Consider the following 27,569-nt stretch of genomic DNA (forward strand, 5'->3'; position numbering starts at 1 on the left):
TGGACTGACACCGCCAATGGGCGAGACTGAAGGCCTAATGTCGATCTACACAGGTCTCATAGCCATCATACAGGTGATAAACGTGTATAGCATTGCCCCTGACCTGATGCCTGCCCTGCAGCAAACGCCACTTGATCCTTGCCACAGCTGTGCCAATTCCAGCCCTTGTACACAGGGTCGCCCCTCTTTCCTGTTGGTACGATCGTATATGAATGACTCCACCACCACAATCACGGAAAATCTGGAACGAACAGAAAGGCAATGTCAATGAGACCGCAGCAAGTACTGCGGGCAGTGGTCTATCGCCCCCACTTGTTCCGTCTTTGGGCAAAAACTCGAGTCACCTGTTTCGCAAACATCCGAAAAGGCAGATGAAAGCTGACGGGTTACGTTAGCATTGCCGATCAGAATTCTGTGCATTCGCTCTGATCAGATCACGCCTGTATATTTGACGAGATCAACAAGTCGTTTCCCGATTTGGTACGTACATATGCGGTCGCCGTTTTGTTTACTTGTTATCGTGAAATATTTCGTGGAAAATTGCAGGTGGGAATTGCAATTTTGGGGTTTTGATAGCGGGGAGAGGGAGTTTTGCGTTTGCAATTAGGTTAAGGCCGCCATCAGGAATATATCTCATGTTGCGTTTTGGACAAGCAAAATGTATTGCAGATACTATCGAAAAAAATCGCAGCCGGGATATCAATGAACGAGGGTAACAGTATACGGGGTAACCGTATGCACACGAGAGCCAAAGACTAGAGAGAGAGGTATCAAAGTGGGAGTGATGATGGGGTGTGGTACTACAAATGAGGAGCAAAGTATACACGCTGGAACTAGATGAGAGAGCACATGCAAACGCAGCCAATCGTTTTGTAACGTTCATGAAAAAGATCTTCCAATTTCGTATAGCTTCGTAGAAGAAGAAGCGGGTAAAGTGAGGCGAACAAAGGAAAGTGGGATCGTGAGGTCAAACGCAAACACAAAACAGCCAGAGCAGTCCAAAAGTCAAAGATGAAAAACACCAACAAGTTGAATTAAAAGGCGATCCGAGCAACAAGTCTATCTTCTCCACGGGAACGTTGCGTCTAAAGCTCGCTCACGATTTTGGTATATTGCGGAGGAAGGTGCTCGTTCATAGCGACAAACCCAAAGTCAGGCGAGACTGCACCCATTCAAGAGACTGACAGTCAGTAAGCCAGCCCGTGAGACATCGGAGGGCGCAAGGGGTAGTCGCGCGACTCACAGCGGTTAATGTCGGCTTCCCCTGCGCCGTATCCGTCCCCGAGTGGTGGCGTGTTCGCCTGAGACGACGAAGTGTGGGAAGCAGCACTGATCGATGATGCGCTGGTAGAGGGGCGTGGTCCAACCTGATGGTGACCCCAACCACTCCGGCCATCCATCGAATCGATGGATGCACCGCCAACAGCAGAGTATGCGAACTCAGTTTGCCCGGAAGGGAAACCATACGAGTCCACAGATGGCAACTGGATCATGCTGCGCACTCGTGGCATGTTTCCATCGTCAGGATGAGGCGATGTCGAGGGTCTCTCGTTGGAAGGATGCTCTCCATACGGAGACGGGTATGGACTCATAGCCTGACTGTGGCGACGGGGACGACGGATGCTCAAGGACGACGGTCCATATTGCTTCGAGGACGATGGTGGGCGTGACAATGATGGCGAAATGGGGCGGTGATGGCTCGACCCGGGACGCGAGTAATCAGCCTGATGGTAAGTATGGTGTGATGGTGATTCCTCATATGGCAAAGATGACACTGATGAAATGGAGTATCCCGTAGTTGGGCGGCTATCCGGAGATAGTGAGGGCGGACTATTGTCACTCTGCATCGAAACACCCGAGTAGGTGGATGAGTAAGATGTGTTGATGGTCGGCGTTGGGCGAGGACCATAACCATTGTTGCTCGGTGGGTTCAACAAGGAAGACAAACTGCCCGAATGATTGGAAGTCGTGCTGTTAGGTGAATACTGCCAGTTCTGGTCAGGGTAGGAGTACTGCGAGGGAGGGACAAGCATGTCCCTGTTGCTAGTATGCTGAGGGTGATGATATCCACTTCCTGGACCCATTGCGCTGAACTGAGCAGTGGGAGATTCCTCCGCAGGAGAGATGGGTTGCAAGTGAGACTGATTATACAAGTTATGATGAGTGGGTTCCGAAGGGACAGTGAGGGGAGGCAGGTTACGAGTGTGAGGATAAGTCGCACTCCAACCTGGACTGTTCTGATTCAAAGGAGTGAAGGAACCTGGTGCAGAAAAGCCACGAGCACGACCACTAGCATTAGGCAATGTGCCTTTTGGACCCACAGATGAAGGGACGGTGAGAGGGACTGGACCCATACCGATAGCGGAACGGGGAGGAGGTATTGATGGGGGCTCCTGAGTATCGCGCTTCCTTGGCTTTGGAAGACGCGGGGGGACGCGGCGTTTGAAATTGGCCACGACCTCAGGGGGGGAGTGGCGGTTGAGGGTGGGGTGGGCTGCGGAACCGTATGGTCAGTAAAGGAGAAGGGGGCACTGGCGCGGACTTACACCATGTGCTTGCGTCTGGATCATCAATAGCGGGGTCGACGTTACGGAGGTTTACTTTGCGCATGAAGCCATAGATCTAATGGACGAAGTGAGGTCAGTGAAAGATTCATTTTAGTGAAGGATTAAGTGGGTTTTGGCGTCGACAGAGAAGGATGGAAGCACATCAGACATACATTTAGTTGCCGGGAGAAGCTTGCAAATCTCGATTGACGGTAAATGCTTGGGAGGACATGGAGAGCCAACTGCTCTGGTCTCTCTACGATGATATGTTCTCCTGCAGGATCCCAACGGATCATGTGATGATTTTCTGGACGTTCAAGAAGACTATATAACGCGTTAATGAATAGAACTGATGATGTTAAACGCGAACTTACGCGTAAAGTTTTGTTAAGAAAGTGGCCTGAGGCTTTGCCTCTGACTTTGGAGGAGGTGGTTGCTGCTGCTCATGAACTTTGAGAGAAGCAGGAGGACTGTCCTCTGTCGGAGAGCCATTGCTTGAACTAGAATGAGAAGCTGATGGCTGCTGTGGGTAAGTAGGACCCGTAGTATTAATCTGATGATAGTCAGTTGGACGAGACCATTGTTGAGCTCGTTGATGGGTTGGGTATTGAGAAGTGTACAGGTCCTGCATTGTCGTTGTTCGTAAAGTGAAAGGAAAGGAGGAATTGAAAGAAGTGCGAACTATGTAGCTGTTGTCTAAAAAGAACCAAAAATGAAAAGTAGTAAGTAGTCTCGTCGTCGATCGAGACCTTTTTGATATTTTATAAAGGTAGCTAAGTATAAAACTAGATGAACGGTGGAGAATAAATCATCAACCGAAATCGTCAACACCGAAATTAGGTTACGAATAAATTTACGTCAACATTCCATATCCATTTTTTGTATCCGCTTTTTCCTTTTTAAATAAAACGTAATCAAGGGTGCCGCGGCCGGGTTCGGAAATCACCTTCGGTAAATACATTATAAACAAAACAAAACAACTATAACAACTAAATTTGGTTGTCATTCCACTACCTCGGCGCCGAGGCTACCCTCGTAAGGAAGTATTTGTACCAAATTTCCATGTGACAATTTCGAGTTGCCGCGAGATCTGAATCTACTCTCTTTTTCCAAAGTTTTTGCTTTTCAGCGGCACCTCAGGCCTCAAGTACTCCATCCTGTAAAAACTCATAGCTACACGTGTAATGAATCTATGAATTACATTTACATTTTTTTATTAAATGATCCCCTTCACGGCCGCCATACAACCTTGTTCGCTTGCCCCGCACCCTTGTAATTTATCATTGGTTCACTTTAGCGCTAGCTGGGGTCCTAATCAATTACTCAATTTGGTAAGCCGTGGTTCAACTTATCCAAATCTGGACTTACCGCAACCAAACCTCCAATCTTCTCAATTTGCTTCTCCTCCTCAGCGATCCGCCCGACTTTGAAAGAACCACTCCCCGCGCCCTCTATCGCCTGTCCCTGCTTACATACCCCATGCTCACTATCACTGTCTACCTATTTGGTTTCTCGTCACTAGCGCTCTTTCACCCGCATTTGACTAGACAAAATCCTATACTAATTTATAGTCCGGAGGTACTGATCTCATCATATCATAGCCTGGGTCTACACAATTTCAAACAGCGGTCTCAATCGGATCATCGACAAACGCACATGTGTACCAACGTCCATGAGATCGGCTGATCCCCGAGTCCTTTTTTTTTCACATACTCCTCCAGCACTTATCTCATGTACATTTGCAAAATCACCAATCACAGCGGCTCTACTGCGTCATGATCAAACTGATTAGAAAAGATCGTAAAGTGTCGGACATAGTAACAATAAAAGCGAGTGATAGATGGTTGAATTGTGCAGGTCATAAGAAGCAACGATGGTGTGCAGTGAAATAATACATGTGAACCTATTTTTCCCTAGAAACAAAAAATCCAAGAACTATGCAAGCAAAGCATCAATGAAATGAAGCACTGGATGGTATCATACGATGAAAAAATGAAGTATCACACCAAATCCCATCTTCGACCGGCGATCGCATCCGATGTTTCGTAGCCACCGCGATATAGGGGTATAGACGGGAATATGGCGGAATCAGCTTTCCCCATCATAGTGTAGCGTGACGCTGTTGAACGCGCCGAACAGATCTCCATCTGCTGGAGCATCCATACCGTCATCGTATCCGGGTGTCCCAGGGCCCGCCGGTACGCTTGTTCCTGCTACGCCCCGCATTTGCTCCTCTAGGTGAAGCGAGCGTGACTCCTTTAGGTGCCGAAAGTTCACCGCATCAAGACCGTTCGAGGACGACGGAATGATCTACACAGGGATAGATAAGGGACGCGTTAGTCGAAGATATCTCTCTAGCCGTACCAGATCAAACATATGACTTGTCTCACACAAGGGTGAACACACGCCTTAAGCGCCCAACGCACTTTCCGACACTGAGAATATATAAGAGCAAGTCAGACTCACCGGTGGCCGCTGGTGACGCAACAAACCCCAGTTCATTTTGGCAAACCATTTATGCTGCTTAACTTCACTGGCTCCACTCCTGCTACCAAACCTAGTTCGTTCATCTTTGTCAAGCAACCGAATGACAATATCCTTGCAAGCGCTGTACGGCAGACTTTCGTTAAAGTTTACTCGTGACCCAATGTCCAACTCCAGCCCACCTCGTAATTTTAGGAGCGTCCCGGAAATGAACTGGCAAAGACCGGATGTTGGAAAAAGTATCGTTCCTCTCTTTTCCCTTGAAGGGCGTGGTGGCGAACTACACAAGACCGTCAACGATTTTCCCATAGCAAAATCCGATCCAAACTCCGCCGATGATGATCGATGTCAACTCACAATCATTTCGTATATCAAGATACCAAGCGTCCACCAATCCACCGCAGCGGTGTGACCCTGTGCAGCTATCACTTCTGGCGCGATGTATTCTGAACAACAAAGCCGCATACGGTCAAGTCCTTGATTGTTGATAATTAAAGGAGCCTTACCCTCGGTACCGACAAACGAGTTCGTCCGAAAATCTGCTGTGCATGACATCGTATCAATCATAGGTATCTATAACATAGGTAGAATGTGTGAATTGCCATCGGATGGACGACAAGGAAACGGCTTACCCCGTTTGGTCCTAGCTGGTGAATCGTCGCAGGACGGCCCCCAGGATGTCCAGATTGTTTAGCGAGATCGAAATCAGACAGCATGATGTGGCCGGAGTGATGGAGGAGAATATCTGGACGAAGTTCCACCAAGTACGGAAGACGCGGTAAATGAAAGGCGACAATTACAGCAAGATGTGGCAATAAAGTTAAGCGTTTAGTACACGTTGGCGATCAAGAGGAGAAGTAACCTACTTTCTGGCTTGAGATCGCGGTATATGAAGCCATTTAAGTGAAGATACTCCAAGGCCGCCACGACCTCCGCCGCATAAAATCGTGAGCCATCTTCCGGGAGACATTTGCCCGGACGAGTCTGTAACGCGCGAAAAAACTCGCCACCCATGCAGTACTCCATGCAGAAGTAGAGGTACTCTTCCGACTGGAAGGAGTGATAAAGTGTGACGATGAATGGGTGATTTGAAGTAGCTAGAATTTCTTGCTCGGTTAAAGCACGTTTGATCTTTTTTCGTTCAATCATCTCCTTTTTGGATAGGACTGAGAAATCATAATTGAAGCCAGTTTGAAGTCTAGTCAAATCACGAACCCACCTTTCATAGCAAAAAGCTTGTCAGTCTTCTTTTCTCGCACAAGGTACACACGTCCGACATCGCCCTTTCCAAGCATTTTAATTTTCAAGAAGCTTGATGGGCCGACCTCGACCTGTATTAACCCCTTTGTTAAAGAAAACTGTGCTTGCAGAGAAGCTTTATAACGTACCTGTCGAACTTTGATTGAATTACTGGAATATGTCCGTCTGAAAGCCATTTTCCCTGGACCATCATGCGCTCCATTCACAGTTCTAGTCTTGGACAGATGTGGGTTACCAGGATACCGTTCGTTCCGATTAGATCTCCCTCTTGAAGAACCAGACGACAGAGTCTCCAATGAGTCATCACCGTGGTCAGATGACGTAGAGGGTGCACCAGGTACTGGTGGAACCATATCTGCAGGTGCTAATAGACCATTCTTCGTAGGTGCTGATGACCGACTACCGGAAGAAAAGAGATGCTTCGCATTTGGTGCGGATGCTACGCGACGAATGAAGCGCGTGGCAGACGCGCCCATGGCCCGAGGAGACAAGGGCCCCGAGCGACTTGAAGACGCAGCGTGACTTTGTGGGAGTGCGAATGACTGCTGGGAGCCCGTGGCAGTCTGAGGCTTTGTTGGTGTCTGCGGAGGGCAACCCTGCATCATACGCTGTTTCTCCGACTTTGTCCGTACGCGACTTTGAGGCTGTTGTGGGGTGACCATTCCATTCGCTTCGACATTCGAAACAGACGACTGCTGCAGATGCGGCTGGTACTGGCAAGGGAAGAGTCGGGAATCAGGCACAAGGTACGGTGAGTTCGGTACAGCTCCCACGTTCGAGTCGCTAGATCGGGTATTCGAAGAGTTGTAGGAGGAACGCTCGTCGATAGGGAGGAATGAGCCAGGAGCCAGTGAAGGACTGGATGTTACGGGCATATGTTTGACTGTCTGAAGAGGAGAGGAAACTGTACGAGGCGAGCAGTCAACAGCTAGTATTGAACCATTGCCACTAGCACGATGCTTCTTTGAAGAGTTTGGTAGACGAAAGACAGATTTCCATGAAGAGTGTAACGGAGTAGACGGTGGAGAGGGTGCGTGCATGATGGAGATTGTTGATTCGCGGTCGATCCCGAGCACTCGATCGGATTGCACAATAGCTGTTAAACTTATGCAACAAGTTCAGGTTTCGAGTCAGCAATAGCAGACACGGACTACCAAAATACTGAAGAAAGAAAATTGCTTTGGTATCGGGGGAGGTATAAACTCTCAAATTGTTGTCCCCTCAACATAACGGTAGCAGAAAATGGCGAAGCTTAGTAAGACGGCATCTTCCACTTAATTTAAGCTTCCCTACATTATACATAAGAGAATCTTTTATTCGCTTTAATTATAATGGTCAACGTTTCAACCTTAGCAATCGTCGAGACAGTAGGTCGACAGCAAGCGAACGTTGCCCGAGTAATAAAAATGATAGTTGGCGTAATTCCCCACCCGACACCCTTCTCGCGTTCAAGTTAAAGCGCTTGATCGAACTAGTCACGCAATCAAACGTGTCCGTCACAATGCCATAAAGTCGTAGATCCGTGTCATGGTCACCGTCCGTTGTACTGCCATTCTCCCACCCGATCATCCAACACTAGTACCCTCGGCTTGACTATATCATTAGTACGATGAACTGGTGCTAAAGTATAGTTGAGAAAGCAGATCTTTGCGGAAATGAAAGTGCTGCCACTCGAACGTTGCACATATGGGTGTAATAACGCGAACGTAAACTCTAGCAAAAATTTCCTGTCATTTATCAATTTGTAATATTGCCACGAAGGCAACCTTGGCAAAGGTACCGCGGGCAGAGTTGGATTTGCAGTTTCGATCTTTGTCGAAACGGAGTCCGCGCCAGTTCCGCGTGCAGCTCCCAGTGAGGCCACAGCACGTAGCATTTGCGGCTGCCTCGGTGCTTTCGTGCAATTATCAGTTTCAACTCCATACACAGCAATAAGCCACATAAGCGTGTCCGATGAGTTCGATTCTGTGGGCACGAGGCAGAGATACTAATGATCCGAAAAGCAAACTCGCCTTGTAAATGGCGTATATTTGCAAGCGATGAGCATGCTTGCCGTGCACCATGGACTCTCACGAGAACTTCTCTGTGGACCAACCGGCTCCATGCATCCTGTCAAGATAGTGAATAACTTATTGCATAAACGTTTACCACTACCAGGAGGTTGCTGTATCATAAAGCTGCACGCGAGCTGATAGGATGATATCATCGAGAGGCTGTACGGGGATATCTTTCTTCATGAACCACAACATGTACAGCAGTTGGCAAAAGTCGGTGTGCTGATGAAGGGAAAAATACAGCGACGCAGGGACCCCTGTAGCATCACATAAAGCCCCAGAGAGGATGCACCAGTCCTAGCGCTCATTCCTACGGGCCGGCTTAACATAGGAATTGTGTGGAATGCCAACCTGGTGCATCATTGCTGTCTTTGACAACATCACCATCACTAGGCCGAATCTGGGTTTCCATACGACATCCTAACACAGCAATATTTACCGGTGGCAGATAATCAATGATATGACTCCTTGATAATACGGTGGCTGAGCCCCATCTGTGGTTGATTTGTGACACAAAAAGTTGTGATAACTGCCCAAAACTGGGGTCGAGGATCATGATGAGACCGCATCAGTATCGTCTCGTGTGATCTAGCAAACAGGATGTTAATACGAGGAAATTGCTTCATATCTGAACCCACATGACCCGTCCAGTACGTATGACCATCCATGCATATCCTGCAATTAATGAACGCGTTTCACTTGCAAAAACAGAACACAGGTCTTTATAAACGTTCCGTAACGTCGAGACACCTAAAACGGTCAAAACATCAATCCTCGAGGACAAGAGAGCAAGCGGTGCGATCCTTTAATAGCAATGCAAGATGAAGGCAAAGGAAACGTACTTCGGGGATATAAGATGACCCCACCAGCTTTTAAGTGAAATTCAGGAAGCATGAAGTAAGGATGGAATTTTCCGGTCCTAAAAACAGAACTATGTCACGGGAACCTATACATGAGCGGACTGCTGCACCACCTATCTAGATATATCAGTGCCTCGTGTGTCTCAGATTGTAGCTGGTATGACTTCATGTCGAAGCAGAGAGCCTATCTGGCTCACAAGGGCTGCGAGCCTGCGAAAGAGAAGGGAAACATCCCAGCAGCGTGTAAGATCGTGTGAAAAGCAATACGTGAAGAGGGTGGCAACAACTCAGCCGGTTGGTTCGAAGAGGGTCGAACATTCTGGCAATATCCATCATATCTCAGCTGCATGATCCCACACACTTGGCGGTGGACACATGGTCATGGGTTCAGAGGCAATTTCAAAGTTAGTAGTAGATGCCGTAGTATGTCGGCCGCATCTCACGGAGATTGTTGTACATACTTCATTCCTAGTACGTGGATTTGAGCAATGAGGAATAGGCACTCATACCAGTTGGAGGGTAGTCGGCCCCGCTATCAGCCCTGAAGATGGCCAGAAGCACCTAAAGGCAGCTTAAGCAATTCCGGGCTGTAAGGATGGTGGGTAGACAAAAAAGACAGCGTGACAGATGTGTCAACTATTCAGATCCGAAGCTGAGGAGGGCCTAGCGTCCGGAGAGTACGGATTGAATGCTGAAAACAAACAGCGGCAACGAATCTTGGAGCCTGGTGCACAACGTCAGTCTTGATTGCTTGCTATGCGGAAAATTTTGGTTTAATATTGTATGATTAGCTTGAATGCGTTGGAGTTGAAGGAGGAGTTGTTCAAGTGATTTGTTCGTGTTCGGCCGGCCCGGGACCGATGTGAGCGGAGAATGACACGGGAGTGTACTACTTTGAAGACACGTCGCTTGAGCATCAGCGGCAGTCATATATTTCTTTGGAAGACACTTAAGCATGTTCCTGCGCGTCAATCATATCCAGAAATTCTAATTTCCCTGCCTTAAAATCACCACGGCTGAGACACTTCTCCCCGCCCTGTCGCCCCCCAACAAGTCTCATACTTACTTGGATACCCCGCAAACGATCGCACGACCCCACGTATGTCATCGAGGTCATCGTCTAAAGAATCCCGGCCGTTGCTCCGTGACCATGATCAGGAGTCTTCTTATAACTCTGTGCAGGCCTTAGAGTCGAGCTTACCGATCGACCCACCGCCGCTAAATCAAGTCTCTCGCGTTGAACTTTTTTGGATCCTTTCAGGTCTTTGGAGTGCGGTGTTTCTCGGATCTTTGGATGGTGCGCTCTAGCTTGCTGGCAGTGAAAGAAGAATATAACAAACCCCAAACTTCTGTCAATAGGCACAATTGTGGCAACACTTCTCTCACCAATAGGAAGCTACTTCAATAAATCTGAACAGTCTTCGTATCTGGGGACATCATACTTGCTCTCAGTATGCTGTTTTACCCCTCTATATGGTAAAGGCAACCAAATGATCGAACTATGATGCATGTTCGTTTTAACGTTTATCAGGTAGACTATCAGACATCTTAGGTCGCAAGGGAGCAATGCTCCTTGGACTGACTTTGTTTGGTGCGGACAGCAATTTTGATAGCCATTTCATCCCTTTAATATGAAATCTAGGATCGGGTACTATCGCATGCGCATTCGCTCCCACTATGGAGGCGTTGATTGTTGCGCGCGCCGTCGCAGGAATGGGTGGTGGAGGGTGCGTGCAACGGAATGATTTTTGCAAGGCTCACTGTGCTGACATTTGTTTCAGAGTAATGACAGGTATGTTGGGTGCTGTAATATCAATCACCAAGAAAATTTACCTTGTCACAGTCAGCAGTATTGCCATCAGCGATCTAGTGCCCTTGTAAGTCAGGGTTTCATGGAGTAATGACACAGATCATTATCATTACTATTAGGAAACAGCGTGGCCTATACCAAGGAATGACTAATATGTAAGTGGCTACGGGTTTTCTCACTGGATTTGAACGAATACGCTCGATCAGTTTGTTTGGTCTGGGCGCTGGCCTTGGTGGTCCATTTGGAGGATGGGTGAACGACACCCTGGGTTGGTTAGTAGCCAATTAGAATATCCACACAGCCTACTAAATGATTTTAATCAGGCGGGCAGCATTTCTATTGCAGGTTGGTAGCCTGGTATCTTTCTATCTCATTCTGGCCTCATTCGAACTTAGGCGCCGCTATTGCTCATATCTTTTACTTTGGTCGCACTCAAGGTCAACATAAAGTTGCCCAATGAGATTGAGACCCAAAGCACATATTCCAAATTGCAACGCATTGATTTCATGGGATCATTCACGTTGGTTGGTGCGGTCGCCGGATTATTGCTCGGTTTCAGTCTTAAGACTGCTGAGGAGCTTCCGTGGTCGCACCCCCTAATATGGGGGCTTTTTTGTACCAGCGCAGTTTTCTGGGTGGCTTTCATATTAGTGGAAGCTTACTGGGCGCCGTACCCTGTGATGCCCCTGCGCTTAATTACGCAACGCACCCCATTGGCGATATCTCTGGCCAACTTTTTAGCTTCTGTGACTGCTTTTTCAACGGTGAGGGCTAAAAACTTTACACGTTGCTACTTAATTAAAGCGGCATATTGTCCAGATATACAATGTCCCTTTGTATTTCTCAGCCGTCAGGCTCAACTCGTCCACGAATGCCGGTATGCTTGAGAGTATCTCCGTTTGCACTCATTAAGTAATACACGCTCCTTAGGTTTACATTTGCTTCCCCATTCTGTGCGGGTCTCCTTATGTTTTGTGACAGGAAATACTTACATTCTTACAGGTTGCTCTATCCACGGGAAGTATGATTGCAGGCTGGTGAGGTTCTTGTGGCCATCCATCATTCTGACTAACTTACCGTCACGAATACAGGATGATGCGGCGAACAGGCAAATTGTATCACTTAACGTTGGCCTCTGTTGGCTTGACCGTCATTGCCAGTATTTGCCTCGCTCTGTGGGATGAAAACACATCGCAGTACCATCTATGGTTAGATGTTCTCCCACAGGGGTTTGGAATGGCCAGTTTAATTACTACTACGCTAATTGTTAGTGTTTTTCTTTCCCCCTGATTCATAAACCGACCCACTTCTGAATTTGCAGGCGATGATCGCAAGCGTTTACAAGGAGGATATGGCGGTTGCAACCGGTAGTAAGTGCCGCTTGACTGCCGTGAGAGGACCTCTGAACTCAAGATGTGTAAATTACAGTCACATATCTTTTCCGAACAACTGGCCAAGTTCTTGGTGTTAGTTTATCAGGGGCTGTGCTCCAGAGCGTTCTGCTCAGAAAATTGCGCCAGCGGATTACTGGGCCTGGTTCATTAGAGGTAAGCGGCATTGGTGTGCACCTATACCGTCCGCATTTCATATGAATCCCCTTTGCCCAGATCATCGAGGAGATACGGTATGATGTCAAAGACAATCAATGCAGTGCATACACTTACAGATGCTGTGTTCAGACATTCCATAAGCTCGATCCCTGAACTCACGCCTGCACACAGAAAGGCTGCAGTTGAGTCGTACGCCGATGCACTCCATGTTGTTTTCATTTGTCACATTGCGATCAATATTCTCGTTTTCATTGCATGCATACCCATCGAGGAGCACCCCCTACCGTACGTGATTGTCACGTCCGATCATGCCCTGCCGATGCTAACCTGTGTCGACATTTCCAGAGGAACACTTCAGGAGCAAGAAGAACATTATAGGAACCAACAACTTGCGCAAAATGACACTGCTTCAGCAGTACTCACCTTAGACATTCATTTGACTGACTGACCGTTTGCGTCGGGTGTAATTATCCCTCAATAACTCCAGCGACACCCAAGCATGTTGGTACCACACTATGTACTCATTAGACGCCCCCAAGCCATGTACCCCGCGCAGCTTTCATATACCTCATCATTCTGGGATGTTGTAATAGTAGTAGTAGACGGTAGTGGTGTACGCTGTATACTGTACTGGGTAATGTAGAGAAACTGCCTGAATCTTCACGTCGGGCCTCCTCGTCGGCAATGGCTTAAGCCGGTGTATCCTCCGAAGAGGGCCTCTCCTGTATCCACCTTCTTGGCATCTTCTCCACCACCGGTGCAGGCCTCTTTCCCCCTGCTTTCCCCTCCGTATCTCCGTATCTGCTCCGATCAGGTCGAACGGGACATGGCAGCACGTTGGACGCAGAAACCGTCAATACAGACGCAAAAAATGTGAGGCCGAACAGAGTTGAAACTAATGTGCGGCGTTGTTGGTATGTTAGACGAAAACTTTTGGAAATGGGCATTCTAAAACTTTTCGTGCGTTCTATTGTCAGTGGACAAGATTGGAAACCAGATGGATAGTTTACGCACCGACACTCTGCCCATCCTCTCGAGCAAGATGTGTTTGCGTTCAAGGTGGTTCGACGCTAACTTTTGAAGTCGTGCCGGATGTCGCCGACCATGCTAAAGACGTGATGTTTGCACTTGTTTTCCATACGCCTTTAACCACCTTTCGGTGAAAACTGTACTGGTCATCATGCCCAACGCCCGCGTACTCCGAGATATCAAGGCCCGCAACATCGTAAAGGCTAATGAAATCCTCCGCAAGGCCTACCTATATGTCGCGCGGAATGAGACCCTGTCTCCGCAAGTGCGACACCAAGCTCAGCTGCAGCTGAATACATTCGGGAAGTACACACGTCCGACGACGGTGAAGAACCGTTGCACAGAATCTGGACGTGGTCGGGGGATTATCAGCGAGTTTGCACTTTGTCGAGTATGTGACCTGCTTGGGTTTCCTTGAACGCGTCCTCATCTCGTGACTTTGACAGTACCAGTTCCGACTGAAGGCGCTCAAGCTGGAACTCCCCGGCGTGCGCAAAGCTTCTTGGTAGATGGAGGTTACGCGTGCGTAAGATTTTGTGGTCTGGTGAGTTTACGTGTGTTTGATTAGCAGGAAATGGAGTGCTCATGGGTGTTCAATGCAGTGTATACTTAGTCTCTCCTAACCAGACCATTATAGGTGAAGGGAAGCAGTCGTTCCTGCGGGACTTCTTTTGCACACATCCTTTTGTCTAGATGTAGCTCGCAGTATAAGTATATTACCGCACGAAGTCTGCGCACGTATCATTATGTACAGTACTAACTTTACAAGGTTCCAGCACGAAACCACATTAGTCCTAGGACGCGGGAGAATCCCCTTGAGCACCGATATCAGATAACAACAGATCGTGTTCACCGCGCTCGCGTCTCCAGCGATTACAGACATTTAAGGTTGCCTTATCAATAAGGTAGCTAGAGAAGAATCAGCATACCATGTGGGCATTGCACAGCTTGCAAGGGTACCTGTATTTCCGTAACCACCACTCAGCAAGTTCCCAGTTATGCTGGGCAAGAACATCATCTCCATGAAGCTTGACCGCCTTCTTGTAGTCAAAAAGACAGTCTGCTAATGAGAATTGCCCTGGAAAATATCAGAATGTCACCGTGCTCGAAAATTGTTATATGACTACCTCGAAGAAGGATGATACGGTCTCGGAGCTCAGGATATATGATACGGTCGATGACACTTTCTGGAAAGGAATCAGTACATGTTAAATAAAAAGCGAAAGCAGTATACCATGATTAATCGTTCTTGACCATGTGTAGTAAGCATGTGACCATCAAACTTGGGAGACTCTTGCTCACCTCTGCACCAGAGTTGGTCGTAATGAAGCCGGAAGACAATAAGCACTATTTCTCATAAAATTGTCGAGGTGATATCTGAAGGGACACTCAGATATGAGACACACAGCAGGAATGAACAAAAAACGGACTTGATTAATTTCATGGCCTCAATCTTCTTGGGATCTCGAAGTTCTGCCATATCTTGATCATCAGGCTCTTCAATGGAAGAGTTTTGAGGAACCCGCTGCTGAGAGACAGGCGCATTGGTTTTGTTCGTGGGGTAGGACATTGCCCCTAAGCGTTGCTCGACGTTCATGGACATTTGGGGCACATAAGGTTGAAAATCAGTCGAAGCAGTATAATGACTCGGTGTACTAGACGTTGTGGAGGGCATGAAGACAGGCGAATTCGCTGACTGCATAAGATCCGAAAACATATTGTCCTGAGGAGAGCGTCCTTGCGGGGGTGGTGGGGGATATAAGGAGCTAGCAGAAGGCACTGCAGAGCTCACAGGTAGCATGAGCGAGTAAGAGTCCCGACGGTCACCGTTTTGCTCTGAGTTACTCATACCTCTTGCCTTCTTCGCCGGCCCAGGCCCACTGTCGTCCTCTGATGGACGCTTTCCTGTGTTATTCGACGGGCCAAGCATTGAACTCATGGCATTTGACGTTTGCGAAGTCTTCTGAGAATGTTTGCGAGCTTGGAAACTCTCCCATGCAGTATCCGTTTCTGCCTTATTGATGAAGCTGTCGAAGTCCGTCGCATCCCAACCAAGCTTCACCAGCAAACCACCGGCACCATCGCCGATAAACCCGGACACACTCTTTAGGAGGCCGCGAAGGACCTGATTTTCGGCCATAAGATCTGTAAAATATAGACTACGACAAGCAACACTGATGCAAACGAATATAATTACATACCCCTGAGAATTGCTCTGCAGTCAGTCAGAGCTTCATCCTGGGACGCAGAAAGCAATTCTACGCGTGCTTCGAGGTCACGAATCTGATTGTTGGAAAGTGGGAACTTAGTACGATGATGCCGGAAATGATTACGGACCGGCGCACCCTTTGCTGCTTCCTCAGGCGAAACTCACGCTGAGCTATACGATTCTGGTCCCGACGCGCTGCCTGTGAGCTTTTCGGTGGTCAATCATACTTAGCAAAATCAGTCTGAAGTTTACAAACTTTGGATTTTTTTTCCTGCCTGGTTTATTCGGCTCCCCTACCCCGAGTTCATCACCATGATCGAGATGGGATTCATTATCAGAGTCCTGTAAAATGATTATTTTTGTGAGATCAAGAGACAGTAAGTGAAAAAGAAGCATACTAGATCAAGTTCTCCAGATACACTGCGGGGCGCATCAGGCATTTTGTGGAAATGATAGGTAGTTGGTCAAAAGTGAGTACTAATGGTTTGACGGGTACAATGATATTTGCAATGCCCGCGTAGTCAGCATAGTCAGCGTCGGCACCTAGTGACTGAGTGCGATGCCGACTCCGACGACCGGTTAGTCTAAATAGCCGAGCCGGATGACAAATCGTCCGTGTCAGTCTTTGTCCGGCGCCCGGCCAATCATGTGAATCATGTATCACGCTGGTTTAAAAGTATGACTTCATGTTTCAGGCGTTCCGAGGCGCCAACAACCTACATTCGGAGCCGCACATCTTGTGCGCTGATCTCTCTCGTTCGGTCATCCGCTCTTTCTGTCTTTGGCTTTCATAGTATGCGCTAGTGTTACACTATGGTCTCCTTGCTGCGTTTGGTATCAAGCAACGCCAGGTGTGAAACATGTGAGTAGTTCTATGACAACTTGAAATGCATCCAACTGAGTCGTCGACTCGTGTATGGCTCGGCGAAAATATATCCCGATTTTGATAAAGCTGATAGTCCTAGTTTTCTCAGCCTTGTAATAGGCCCTGAGGCAGTCCCTACCAACACCCGTCAGAAACGTTCTATGGACAGATGCGATACATACACGGGGACATCTATGAATGTATTTCGAATATGTCCTTCAAATCGAGCAGCATCTGTCGAGCTCTTATTTGGCTCAGGTGCAAGCTCTTCCCCCTTAAAACACGCTATTCCCACCTAGTCGGCATCAGAACCTTATGGATTGACATAACAATTGGCTAACATTTACACAGCTCCGACGAAATGGGGGTTTAATTTCAGCAAGTTCCGCATTTGCTGGCCCGTAACGTTCTTTCTTATCGTCATCATACAGGGTGTTGCTCACTGAATCGCCAATGTTCTCATGATGACCCTTAACGTTGACATCATAGCGTCGCCATATTTCATCCGCGAGAAAACATCCTATCATGTCTTATCGCCTCTCGGGCCGTTTGGCCTTCAGAGCCGAAATACACAGGACCGTCCCTATACTAACAGCTAAATGTACTTGGTCAAGTTCAGATTAATGTGAGTACAAACCCACCATCTGCCTATTTACCCTGACTGGTGCGATTGTTCGTCGCAGGGTGTACGAAATCCCTTCGGCTGCTGGTCCTGCTTGTATCCATGAAATTCGAATTGATTGACGTGACACGTGTTTTGCAGGGTGTCGATCTCGGTGATCATCCTTCAGATTCGTTCTCACTTGGTACGTGGTTCGACCAACTCGGGGGCTCTTTTATTCGCGTCCGCGCGCCACACGTCAAAAATCTGGTTCCAACTAGTTGAGGGAGTCTTTTGGCGTTTTTCTTCAGTCGGTGATGTGATAATGCGTGACCCTGCCGCTCATCGTGGTGCTCGATATCGCGTATCGATTCATCCTGAGTAAATGTTGAATCCTGAGTAATGTTGATAGGCACCTGAAATACAAAATGTTTAGAGCTGCCACCGCAAGTGTCGAGGTTGAGCAAAAAATTGCGATTGGCATATTAATATGTACTTACATTACACGCCTTCAGGAACATTACCTCACGTTTAGCAATCGCTTATCGTCTCCATGGCTCATTGTCGCTCGCCTACGCATAGTCGATGGCTTGCTCTTATTTGGGATGCGACATAGTACTGATAATAGATCAGTGACCTCAGCTCCCAACCGTGTATTCGGTCGGATCAACAGTTTCTCCGCGCAAACGCAAAGCGAGATTCATTACTGCAGTCATTTAATCCCTTCTTGGCCTTCAAAACTTATCATCATGTAAACCGCTCTCGCGACTTGGATTAGCATTTCTTTCTTTCTTTCAAAGTGCAAACTTACCCTGCAAAATATCCACAGCTAGTATGGCTGTCGAAACCGACATGGTCTTCCGCTTTGTTAATTCTACCGACACCAACGGCGATATGCGGACGTTTCGAGTGTATCAAGTGATAGGAACAGCAGCACATGAGGAGTTGGAACTATACAAGGTACGCCCAACTCATTCCTCTACCAAGATTCATGAGTTTGACTGCCCTTGCAGTTCTCACATTCAATGACTGGTTCTTCTGGTGGAACCACAACTTATCAGCGGAAAAATATGAACAGTTTGATCTTTGAGACTGTTGGACAGATCAGCTGGAGCTCAAACATTATTGCCTCCGCCGTGTATTTTGGTTTAGAAGAGGTGAGATTTGTGATGCTGATGACCCCGACGCCAGTCTGATTTGGTTACTAGGTTTCTGTCAAAGATCTCCGCAAGGTCAAAAATGCGACCAGCCAGTGGAGTATTTTGCCCGAGTTCATATCCCCATTACTGATTCATTTCATGGATCTTAGTTCACGCAGATTTAAATCCGGTGTCGGTGCCGCATATAAGTGGAAGATATCAGAAAATAGGACTGACTTATACGTACGTATCACCGAGGTTGGAACGTGCGTCTCCTAACGTTCCCCTACAAAAACAGTGTATCGATTCACAAGACAAATACATTGCATCGTGGTCCAACCACGAGAGGATACTAAGAGTGACCCCACGCGCCAGCGCGATGTTAGATCGGCTGGTAGTAACTTGTTTCCTGAATGTGTGGTTCAAGCGACTTGGGCGGTGGTAACGAGGTCGTCAAACGTCAAGTGTCTATCCTTATACTGTATAGTAATCAAACTTAATCGCAACGTCTGTAATCTGTTTTTACTGTTCTAGTACACTGAAATAGCTCCATCGCTACTCACCTCTGATAATTGTTTTGCAACCGGGAAACTTGGATGTCACCGGGCTTCAAACTGAACCACTATTGGACGAAAAGGTCAACAGTTGCTTGGTTTCTTGTTTCAAGAGCAACAGACACGCACTCCGCTTTGTTCGTTTCTTGTACATGATACGGTGACCACACTCGCGACAACGTATGGGTTCCCTAGACTTTATTTCATTTTTGGCGCCACAATCTTTTTCAAACTTTTGATTAGATTGTTTGTAAAGTTATGCTTGCAGGCAGTCATGATGAGTACCTGCGCAAATATATTCCATATCCTGCCGCGGTGCAGGTATGAAGTTACCACCACCTCCAGCACTCGTAGTTTGTTGTCCTGGTTGGTTCATGACAGACGAGAACGAAAAAAGCTTGGTAGCGGAAACGCGTGACTATCGCGTGATGTGATCATTACACACGTGAGTCACGTTACGAGCGCGCAGTTACTCGGCGATTGATAGGGCGTTCGCCGACGGTTGCGAATGCGATAAAGAGAATCTAGTTTGAAGTTTTTCAGGTTTGGTTGACCATGTGCATGACTGATGGAAACAGTTGGTTGCAGCGTGGAGACTGTCACCCTGTAATTAAGTCGGTTCGAAGTTCCGCGCAGCCTGGTAATTGTTATACTTGTGCACTGCTCGGCCTATTAAGAATTGTTCGAAGCTTGTGAACAAGTTCTTGTTAAAAGAACAATGGAAATCGGTATAGTAGAATGTATGCTATGATTGCGGTGTGTCCAGAATAGCGCCCCTTATTGATACTCAATCACCTTGCCGACGGGGCTGGAACCCTATTGATAGTGCAAACCTTCAAGAAAATAAAGTCACAAGTGGAACTCCAGAGTTTCGTAGGTGGCGACCGTCCTTCCTGACAACCGTGGGCGGTATCCAAGGGGTCAAAACATCCTTATAACCATGCTCATCTTACTTATACCGCCCACCGAAGACAGTTCTCCCGACATTGCATAGTACCACGTCTGAGATCGTCTTATGACCGCTCTCCCTTCTTTCATTCAACTCATGGCTTCTCTAGGCATAGATGATGCTAAGCCAGAAACCCCAAGTATAGTCAAGACTCGAGATCGTTCTTCTTCATGTTCTTCATGCTCTTCATTGGGCAGTTCTGATGGTTGGAGCCCCATCCGTTGTGCCCGTGACATTGACTCAGATAGGCGTTCACGTCGAGTCAGAGCAGTCAGATATTCGCCGTACATTTCAGCTAGTGTGAGTTGCTTTGCTTCACCGGTCAGTACGTTGTCTCATTGTCACCAAGTCTACCGCCAGACAAAGCAGTGCTGTGTCGTTGACACCCAGTCAGAGTGACCAAGAAGATTCTAGTAGGGTAAGAGCATCCACTTTTTTTTCTCAACCCGCTTTTTCCTTACCAGAAAGCATAGTCTTCATCACCAAATCCTCCATCTCCTCGGCACACACGACGTCCTGCACCGCTTCATCTATCCAATAGAGAAAGGCCGTCCATCACCCCAATTTCTTCATACGTTCGCCGCAAGACACCGCAAAACTCGCCTGTCGTCCTTACCTTCGCTCAACGGGAGTACGTCGAGAGACCCGAAGTTATCACTCCACCATCATTGATGCCGATGTCATTGCCCACCATTCCCCCAGTCCCTCGCTAGTTTCTGTTTGGACCAAACAACGGACTTCGTTTCCACTTCTATTCCGCGGCCTGATGATGTTACAGCTTGTTCACGATGTAGTTGCCGTGTATCCCAAGGAAGGACTTATGGACCTTTTAATTCTCTCTCTTATACACGCATACATATCTCTCCTTTGCATTTCGTCTCACTTGCCTCGTTTCCTTCTCATACTTGTCATAACCTCGCTCTTTGCTTGTGAAACTTTCGCACTCACAATTGTACTATATATTGATCTTCGTAGGTTTAGATCAATCATATGATTGACGTTGTACGATACGAAGGGAACAATCTTCCCTATAGTAGACATCTAGTCGTGATCATCTTCTTCAAGTCCAGGGCAATTCTGTTCCAAATCAATAGCATCCTCATACTGCGTCCCGCACCAAAAACAGTATGAGTATTTCTCCCGCAGATAATCGAGAAGGAGCTTTAAGCGGTCCCGCGGCTGCGTCAGAATTAGAGTCAGGGGTACGCATTAAAAAATAAGGATTTTATTAAAAGTATACTCACGCCCAGTCGTAAAAAGTAAATCGCTTCCTCGATGACTTCTTGCGGGAATTGTTCCACTGGTGTGGGTGTTTTGCTGTCGCCGGCATCTTCATCTTCATCCAATGAAGTAACCGGTAACAGGGCATCAGCTGCCATTTGGGCGCGTAGACGTGCCGCATGGGAGGCGTCCCCTGAGGCGGAGCGTAACGGTGATACATGCAGTGTATGGGTTGATAACGTGTCCATAAGACCCTCTGGGATAGACTCGGGATCGTTAGGATCCAAACAGAGGACGTTGAGCTATCGCACAGATCAGTAAATCTAGTATCCCCGCATACATATCTGAATGAAAACGTACCGTGATGCCTGCCTTCTCGTCAAGTGTAAGGCACGTCTGTCGTGCAGGGGAAAGGCGTCCTTCTGCTCGCCGTTCTTCGTATTCGCGGCGGGCACGGTCTCGGAAACTTTCGTGACCGGCAGCTTCTGCCATCTTTGCCATCTTTGCGAGGCGATCTGCGGCACTGGGTGAGCGGGCACGCTTCCCTAGACCAATACCTTTCTTCCCTGCAATGATAAGCTATCAAGTCAGTTATTTTCCTTCCATATGCAGGTTTTCGGTGCGGACATGCCTTGCCATTCATTGAGGGGTAATGGTTCAACCTTGTGTCGAGGTTTTCCTTTCAAATCCTCTCCAAGATCCGCAGATTCTGACTGAGCCCTAGATGTACCCTGCTCATACTGGTCCTCGGACAGACTAGGACCAGGTAAGGGAACTGTGTTCTTTGGAGGGCTGTCCTCGGTCTTTCCCAATGATTGCCCGACCTTGAACCCCATTTTCATCATGATGCCCAGTGCCTTGCTGCCACCTGTGGCTATCTCTTCTTCCTGTGCGCGCTCGAACAGGCTCTTGCTCAGCCCCTCTTCCCTGGACTCTTGCTCCATCTGCCGCCGACTCTTCATTCGGTTCTGCTCATTCTTGACTTGAGACTGCTTTAGAGCCTCTCGGCGTTTCTGAGCATACGTTTTCGGCACAGGCTCGGCTGCAGCCTGGACAAGAAACTTGTCCGAGAGGTAATCATCCTCGTCGGCCATGGATCGACTTCATAAATTAGCGTAAACTTGACCGTTGACAAACATGCCACAATCACTTACGCACACACGTTTATTTTGAGCATATGGGGATCATTCAATGACCACAGCCATGTAGAAAAAATCGTAGTCTTTAGTAGACATCGCAAAAATTGACTGCAGCTGCTAGCGAGTCTACAAAGTCCGATGAAAGAAGGACACCAAATCACCAGAATGAAAACACGACTCGACTAGTAAACATACGCGAAAAACCATAGCGCGAGCGAGATGAACAACACTAAGTGAGGATGAACTTGCACCGGAAATTGAACATGCGTTAAGTTAAGGTAAAGTCAACGGGATATGGGACCGGAGTCATGTATGTGTATGGTGCGATCAGGAGGTGTACTCAGCTTCCTCTGCTGATTCTTGACGGGCAGAGTTGACAGCAATCTTGACAGCGATAGGACGGCCGCCAACTTCCTTGCCTTGGACAGCCTCAATCGCCTTCGCCTGTTCCTCCTCTGTGCCAACATCGACAAAGCCGTAACCTTTACTCCTCCTGGGCGTTCCCCACCGGCGACGAACGACGCGGGCAGAAACGACATTGACGCCAGCTTCGGTAAAGAGCGCAGAGAGGGCATCGTCGTCTACGCTGAAGCCAAGGTTGGCGACAAACAGGGTGGTCTTGGAGGGCTCGCCAACGGGATCTTCACCGGCAGCGCGGGATGGGCGATAAGTCCTGGGCCTCCGAGTCCTGACGCGAGGCTTCCTGGGGGGAGGTGTGGCAGCGTCAGGGGCACCCTCTGCGGCAGGGTCCTCGTAGCCAGCCTCCTCGTGTACAATTTCGTATTCCGGAGGAGTAGCCCCACGGCGGGACTTGCGCTGCAAGCGAAATGAATTTTGATGAATTATCGCGTGTAAATTACATACGTTGCTCTTTTTCTTTTTTCTTTTGGGCTTAGCTGCCTCGTCAGTGCCCGAAGCAGCAGTGGGGGGAGCGGCATCCTCCGCCTTGACTTCGCCATTTGCCTCAGCATCGGTGACTTCACCAGGAACGGCCTTGGCACCGCGCCTGTTGGGTCTCCTCTTGGCCCTTTTTTCCTTCTTTTCTTTGTCCTTTTGATCGGCTGGCTTGGCAATCTCGACGATGACCTTGCGGCCGTCGAGCTCCTTCAGATTGAGGAGGTCAACGGCTCTTTGAGCAGCCTCTGCGCTGGACATTGCGACAAAGCCATAACCTGCGGATCTGGGACCTCGCAGGATGACCTGAGCAGTGATACTGTAAAGCGAAGAGAGGTTGGACATTGGGAACTAAAAGCTGTGTCAAAACTTACATGTCGCTCTGTACGGGGGCAAAGAAAGTCTTGAGCCCTTCATCCGTGGTAGAGTACGCAAGATTGCCAGCGAAGACCTAAATTATCATAGGAAAGTGAGGATTTTTGAAGAAGAGATAGAAAAAGGATATAGATACTTTGAATGGGGGAGCTTCTTCGATGACATACTCTTGCGCAGCCGGAGGCACGCCATTCTCTGTAACCTGGGCGGCTTGGGCGTCGGACATTTTTGAGGGATTAGACGATTGGGATGAAGGATGAACGCAGTGATGAACTATGTGATGAACCGGTTTCAAAAGTTGACAGTTGAAGAAAAAGAAACCGTTTGAGCGATTTTAGACGCTGCCCTTTTTAAATCATTACAAACACGTTCAATATGATTTATGACGCTAACTGCCTCATGTTTTAGCCTTGAGGTACTATTCGGTCCAAGATTTTACATAATATATGCTACTAGTGCTTTGCGTATTTACGATCTTGTTTTCTAATCTCCCTATGATCGACCTCATCGTCGAACACGACGAGCTACTCGTATCCGTATTACTACGACGGTGATCACAATAGTTAATGAATGTCATGGCGATTGGAAGTTTGCCGTGCGATTGCTTACATAATTCAATCGATAAAATGTGTGGTCTTTTCCGGGTTTCTTTGCCTTCTCTTGTTCATTCATTCACCGTCGAGCTTACGGCTCAGCCTCACTCATTTAAGACCACACTCTCTCAATTTCCGTGACCGTACTGTTATATATAAACTATCCGTCTTAAAGACGATTCCCTCAGTCTGCAACTCGGACAGCAACCACCAAAAAAAATGGCCGCTCTCAAATTATTCAATCTCCTTGCCTTAGCTTCAGTCGTTCTTCTTGCACTCGTGTCTGGTCCTACACCTGCCAATGCCTTGACTACAGATCGTTCTCATGTCGCTCGTTATGCTCGTGATCACCAAGCCATAGCAGCAGCAAAGAGGAAGCGTGACACTGCAGGCTCTGCTTCTGGTCAATGCAAGCCCAAGCCAACAACTGCCTCTGCTTCAAGTGCTGGTGCTAGCACTCCCACTTTGTCTTTGTCTTCGTCATATTCAGTCGGTGCTTACACGCCTGCACCCTCGAGCACGGGTACTACCTACATCGCTGCAACTCCTACCCCACCCCCACTCCTACTCCTACCCCCACTCCCGCCTCCACTCCCACTTCAGGGGGTAAGAAGTGGGGTTTGGGCTGGGCTAACGGCGATGCCAGCTACCTATCCACTTTCGCCGCCCGTCCCAATGTTGGCTTGTACGTACTTTAAATCCCCTTTGGTCATTTTCTCTAATCATAAAACAGCCTCTACACTTGGAGCCCTTACTTGCCCACTGACATCTATGGCCTTGAAGGGATTCCCATGTTGTGGGGTTATGATCAGATTTCCGACTTCCAAAGCTTGGTTGTTCCCGGTTACGCCAAATATGTCCTTGGCATGAACGAGTGGGTCCCATGGGCCTATTTTTGGCACTGATTTTGACAGTTCTGATTTTCAGGCCCAACGAACCCAGTCAGTCCAACATGAGTCCCGCGGATGGTGCATCGCTCTGGCAGCAATATATCAACCCTTTGCAAAACTCGGGTTACTACCTCGTCTCCCCTGCTTGCACCAATGACCAGGCTGGTCTTGACTGGATGGCTGGCTTCTTCCAAGCCTGCTCTGGTTGCCACGTTTGTCTAAATTCGTCATAATTTTATCCGTTTCCTGATTTTTTTTTGTGATTAGGTTGATGCTATCGCGTTCCACTTCTACGGGACTAATGCTCAAGATTTCATCAGCTATGCCACCCAGCTGCACACCACGTACAACTTGCCCATCTGGGTTACCGAGTTTGCTGATCAGGTAACTAGTCCCCAATTACATTAAGTCTCGTTAGTTAACATGTCCCTGAAGAGTTTCAGTGACGGTGCACAGGCCAGCCAGGATGAAGTGTATGCTTTTGCAGGCACTATCGCTAACTTTGTCGACAGCACTTCCTGGTTCGAAGTTGCCTTCCCCTTCGGTGAGACTGATATTCATTTCCGTGCTACATTTGCTGATTTCTCACGCCAGGTGTTATGAGCGACCTTCAAGGAGTCAATACCGCTAACTCTCTCCTCTCCAGCGATGACACGCCCACTTCTCTTGCTTACGACTACTTTGGCTAAGGAATTTTAGTTCTGGTCATGAATTATACATAGCCCGCGGGATTCAGGCTTTGTGGCCCTGTCGGCTTCATCATATTGATACCATGCCACTGTTGGATTGGATTCACTTATCATTTATCTCACTGTTACCCTTTATCTGGTCACGTAGTGTACTGGTTTCTCATGTCGCCTGGTCGATTAGAAAAGTTGTGCTTTTGTTGAACAATGCAGACTTTATTCTTGAACCCTCACACATCCCGGGGGAGAATGTTCTGTAAAAGGAAACAGCGATCAATTTTAGTTTCACTATCATGAGTGACACACGTGTTTTCAACGACGGGATCCCGTATACGGAAAAATAAGGGTCGGTAAAACTTTCCCAGGGGTCAACTTCCCGGAGTCACCTTCTTTCTTTGGTAAAACAAGTGACCGAATCTTCCTATTATGGAGAAATGGTCGGGGAAGCGGAGTTTCAAACACGGTCGACCGCCGTTTGCCATGACGAAGCTGCTCGTATACGGCGTGCCGTACGAGGATCAGCAGGTCGGACTTGCAAGTCCGATCTCGCGTATATAGTCCTCTTATTGCCCGAGCAATGCGATCCCAGAAGAGTATAGTACGACATGGTCAAACATTTACCACCTGCAGTTAAGCATCTTTTGACTCTCCGTAACCCGGAAGCTTGGCCAAGCCCCTCTCTTGGAAAACTTCATAACGTGTTCAACCGTACCCTGAACGAGGCAAAACAACGAAACGCTGAAAACGGATGGCTCGTCCTCTCGGTACGTATGCCTCTTGCGAAATTGCTCTTCTAGCCCCATTCAAGCGGAGATAACAGACATGCACACTCCTTACCACTAACAGACCGTCTTCTGTTGGCCACTTGTATCGGTTCGCTACCAGGAGTGATCCAAACTCGCTCGAATCGCGAAAGAGCCTTACGGAGGTCGTGTACAAGGCTGCCCTCATGCGGGAAGCCGCACTAAAGAGCGTCATCTTCGTTGGTGTACCTCGAGTGAGTGCACTTAAATGAAGTTCAGAAGCTTGATGGCCTCGGATACCTGCGCCGCCGAGGTCAGGTGACTTAACGTAATTTCAGACGATTCTCTCCTTGACGGGGCTAAAGGACGCACTCGAAGAAGACGTCTACGCCGCGTTACGGAAAAACTCTATCAGGTACGTGGTGTCCGAACACGAGGCAGTGTTCAGCCTCATATCTTTTTTTTTCTGCAAATTTTCTTCAGGGAAGCAACTCCGCAGACCATCGAGGCGACTGTCGCAAGGGGTCAAACACTGTGGAATTCGATTTACCAGCCTCATGCAGTGAAGCTGTATAATAAATTGGGGGACCTTCATCCTGATTTCATCAGTACGTTCTTTGTTCCCATTACCCCATGGTCTTATCAATCCCGGTGTAATGGCGCCCTCGAATTTTATGTTTCTGCACATACTGCACATACGAGCCTGATCCACTTTCACAGAGTTTATCATTCAGGCCTACGGTACGGTCCTGTCTCCCTTGCCACGAGGGGACTTGGAGCAAGGAAACCTCACCCGCGCTCTTGGATCGGTGGTCGGCATTGCTACTCTCCGAGCCGAGGGCAGAGTCGGACCTCAGCTAATCAGCCACGTTTTCGGTCTTCTCAAGGCCCGCAACGAGGAGAACTTGAATGACGAAGACAAATATCTATCAAGCGATGAAGGCACCGAATGGGTCGTACGTACAATAGATGAGATTGTCGACGCCGTTACATCAGAAGAAGCGTCCTTGGCAAAGGGGAAATTGTAGATAATACGAATCATACGATACAGCGTCATTTAGACTCAGATTGTATGAAATCAAATGACGGTCTGATTATGGCGGCTTAGCGCAATGATT

At 48.0% G+C, this 27,569-nt stretch overlaps 13 protein-coding genes across 13 annotated transcripts; 6 read left to right on the forward strand and 7 right to left on the reverse strand.

The window, feature by feature from the left end:
* Positions 1-638: 638 nt before the first annotated feature.
* On the reverse strand, positions 639-3,341 carry F5891DRAFT_1001352 (HSF-type DNA-binding-domain-containing protein). The gene is made up of 5 exons (XM_041360173.1): positions 2,921-3,341; positions 2,720-2,870; positions 2,547-2,622; positions 1,244-2,494; positions 639-1,162 (listed from the first exon to the last, which is right to left on the reverse strand). The coding sequence occupies exons 1-5, from the start codon at positions 3,175-3,177 to the stop codon at positions 1,086-1,088; spliced, it is 1,812 nt and encodes a 603-aa protein (XP_041232950.1). The 5' UTR covers positions 3,178-3,341; the 3' UTR covers positions 639-1,085.
* Positions 3,342-4,170: 829 nt separating this feature from the next.
* Positions 4,171-7,529, reverse strand: F5891DRAFT_1001356 (Pkinase-domain-containing protein). The gene is made up of 9 exons (XM_041360174.1): positions 6,419-7,529; positions 6,250-6,361; positions 5,897-6,196; positions 5,663-5,775; positions 5,537-5,603; positions 5,388-5,476; positions 5,213-5,310; positions 5,013-5,154; positions 4,171-4,856 (listed from the first exon to the last, which is right to left on the reverse strand). The coding sequence occupies exons 1-9, from the start codon at positions 7,328-7,330 to the stop codon at positions 4,635-4,637; spliced, it is 2,055 nt and encodes a 684-aa protein (XP_041232951.1). The 5' UTR covers positions 7,331-7,529; the 3' UTR covers positions 4,171-4,634.
* Positions 7,530-10,115: 2,586 nt separating this feature from the next.
* F5891DRAFT_1001393 (vacuolar amino acid permease) lies at positions 10,116-12,968 on the forward strand. The gene is made up of 16 exons (XM_041360175.1): positions 10,116-10,501; positions 10,564-10,680; positions 10,736-10,795; positions 10,847-10,931; positions 10,986-10,996; positions 11,048-11,081; positions 11,134-11,169; positions 11,221-11,286; positions 11,338-11,359; positions 11,410-11,778; positions 11,834-11,891; positions 11,945-11,967; positions 12,017-12,051; positions 12,106-12,280; positions 12,336-12,384; positions 12,443-12,968. The coding sequence occupies exons 1-16, from the start codon at positions 10,306-10,308 to the stop codon at positions 12,604-12,606; spliced, it is 1,500 nt and encodes a 499-aa protein (XP_041232952.1). The 5' UTR covers positions 10,116-10,305; the 3' UTR covers positions 12,607-12,968.
* Positions 12,969-13,253: 285 nt separating this feature from the next.
* F5891DRAFT_939687 (uncharacterized protein) lies at positions 13,254-13,511 on the reverse strand (the record flags this gene model as incomplete). The annotated part of the gene is made up of 1 exon (XM_041374240.1): positions 13,254-13,511. The coding sequence occupies one exon, from the start codon at positions 13,509-13,511 to the stop codon at positions 13,254-13,256; it is 258 nt and encodes an 85-aa protein (XP_041232953.1).
* Positions 13,512-13,744: 233 nt separating this feature from the next.
* F5891DRAFT_940832 (uncharacterized protein) lies at positions 13,745-14,102 on the forward strand (the record flags this gene model as incomplete). The annotated part of the gene is made up of 2 exons (XM_041374300.1): positions 13,745-13,984; positions 14,040-14,102. The coding sequence occupies 2 exons, from the start codon at positions 13,745-13,747 to the stop codon at positions 14,100-14,102; spliced, it is 303 nt and encodes a 100-aa protein (XP_041232954.1).
* A 285-nt stretch (positions 14,103-14,387) lies between these two features.
* F5891DRAFT_1181661 (uncharacterized protein) lies at positions 14,388-16,242 on the reverse strand (the record flags this gene model as incomplete). The annotated part of the gene is made up of 10 exons (XM_041366054.1): positions 14,388-14,502; positions 14,554-14,671; positions 14,721-14,780; positions 14,828-14,841; positions 14,896-14,970; positions 15,024-15,738; positions 15,795-15,876; positions 15,939-16,008; positions 16,059-16,144; positions 16,201-16,242. 10 exons carry the CDS (start codon positions 16,240-16,242, stop codon positions 14,388-14,390), a joined length of 1,377 nt encoding a protein of 458 aa, XP_041232955.1.
* Positions 16,243-18,055: 1,813 nt separating this feature from the next.
* F5891DRAFT_1001463 (uncharacterized protein) lies at positions 18,056-19,269 on the forward strand. Its single transcript, XM_041360176.1, has 6 exons — positions 18,056-18,228; positions 18,282-18,425; positions 18,477-18,520; positions 18,578-18,650; positions 18,706-19,193; positions 19,247-19,269. The coding sequence occupies exons 1-5, from the start codon at positions 18,103-18,105 to the stop codon at positions 18,850-18,852; spliced, it is 534 nt and encodes a 177-aa protein (XP_041232956.1). The 5' UTR covers positions 18,056-18,102; the 3' UTR covers positions 18,853-19,193; positions 19,247-19,269.
* F5891DRAFT_1125253 (DNA directed RNA polymerase) lies at positions 19,007-19,337 on the reverse strand (the record flags this gene model as incomplete). The annotated part of the gene is made up of 3 exons (XM_041363948.1): positions 19,007-19,029; positions 19,091-19,183; positions 19,247-19,337. The coding sequence occupies 3 exons, from the start codon at positions 19,335-19,337 to the stop codon at positions 19,007-19,009; spliced, it is 207 nt and encodes a 68-aa protein (XP_041232957.1).
* Positions 19,338-19,723: 386 nt separating this feature from the next.
* On the forward strand, positions 19,724-20,787 carry F5891DRAFT_369674 (uncharacterized protein). Its single transcript, XM_041371578.1, has 3 exons — positions 19,724-20,210; positions 20,260-20,328; positions 20,384-20,787. The coding sequence occupies exons 1-3, from the start codon at positions 19,977-19,979 to the stop codon at positions 20,621-20,623; spliced, it is 543 nt and encodes a 180-aa protein (XP_041232958.1). The 5' UTR covers positions 19,724-19,976; the 3' UTR covers positions 20,624-20,787.
* Positions 20,788-20,951: 164 nt separating this feature from the next.
* F5891DRAFT_1125254 (uncharacterized protein) lies at positions 20,952-22,225 on the reverse strand (the record flags this gene model as incomplete). Its single annotated transcript, XM_041363949.1, has 4 exons — positions 20,952-21,089; positions 21,155-21,433; positions 21,492-21,697; positions 21,763-22,225. 4 exons carry the CDS (start codon positions 22,223-22,225, stop codon positions 20,952-20,954), a joined length of 1,086 nt encoding a protein of 361 aa, XP_041232959.1.
* Positions 22,226-22,452: 227 nt separating this feature from the next.
* F5891DRAFT_369691 (uncharacterized protein) lies at positions 22,453-23,868 on the reverse strand. The gene is made up of 4 exons (XM_041371579.1): positions 23,676-23,868; positions 23,539-23,615; positions 23,135-23,483; positions 22,453-23,086 (listed from the first exon to the last, which is right to left on the reverse strand). Exons 1-4 carry the CDS (start codon positions 23,763-23,765, stop codon positions 22,598-22,600), a joined length of 1,005 nt encoding a protein of 334 aa, XP_041232960.1. The 5' UTR covers positions 23,766-23,868; the 3' UTR covers positions 22,453-22,597.
* Positions 23,869-24,198: 330 nt separating this feature from the next.
* F5891DRAFT_1001472 (glycosyl hydrolase catalytic core-domain-containing protein) lies at positions 24,199-25,941 on the forward strand. Its single transcript, XM_041360177.1, has 7 exons — positions 24,199-24,621; positions 24,651-24,817; positions 24,866-25,006; positions 25,060-25,234; positions 25,290-25,406; positions 25,458-25,566; positions 25,617-25,941. The coding sequence occupies exons 1-7, from the start codon at positions 24,352-24,354 to the stop codon at positions 25,709-25,711; spliced, it is 1,074 nt and encodes a 357-aa protein (XP_041232961.1). The 5' UTR covers positions 24,199-24,351; the 3' UTR covers positions 25,712-25,941.
* Positions 25,942-26,229: 288 nt separating this feature from the next.
* F5891DRAFT_1001475 (uncharacterized protein) lies at positions 26,230-27,564 on the forward strand. The gene is made up of 5 exons (XM_041360178.1): positions 26,230-26,472; positions 26,529-26,705; positions 26,790-26,866; positions 26,935-27,059; positions 27,172-27,564. Exons 1-5 carry the CDS (start codon positions 26,314-26,316, stop codon positions 27,477-27,479), a joined length of 846 nt encoding a protein of 281 aa, XP_041232962.1. The 5' UTR covers positions 26,230-26,313; the 3' UTR covers positions 27,480-27,564.
* Positions 27,565-27,569: the final 5 nt, after the last annotated feature.

This window comes from Suillus fuscotomentosus (assembly GCF_016647785.1).
Source record: "Suillus fuscotomentosus strain FC203 chromosome Unknown F5891scaffold_3, whole genome shotgun sequence".
NCBI lineage: Eukaryota > Fungi > Basidiomycota > Agaricomycetes > Boletales > Suillaceae > Suillus > Suillus fuscotomentosus.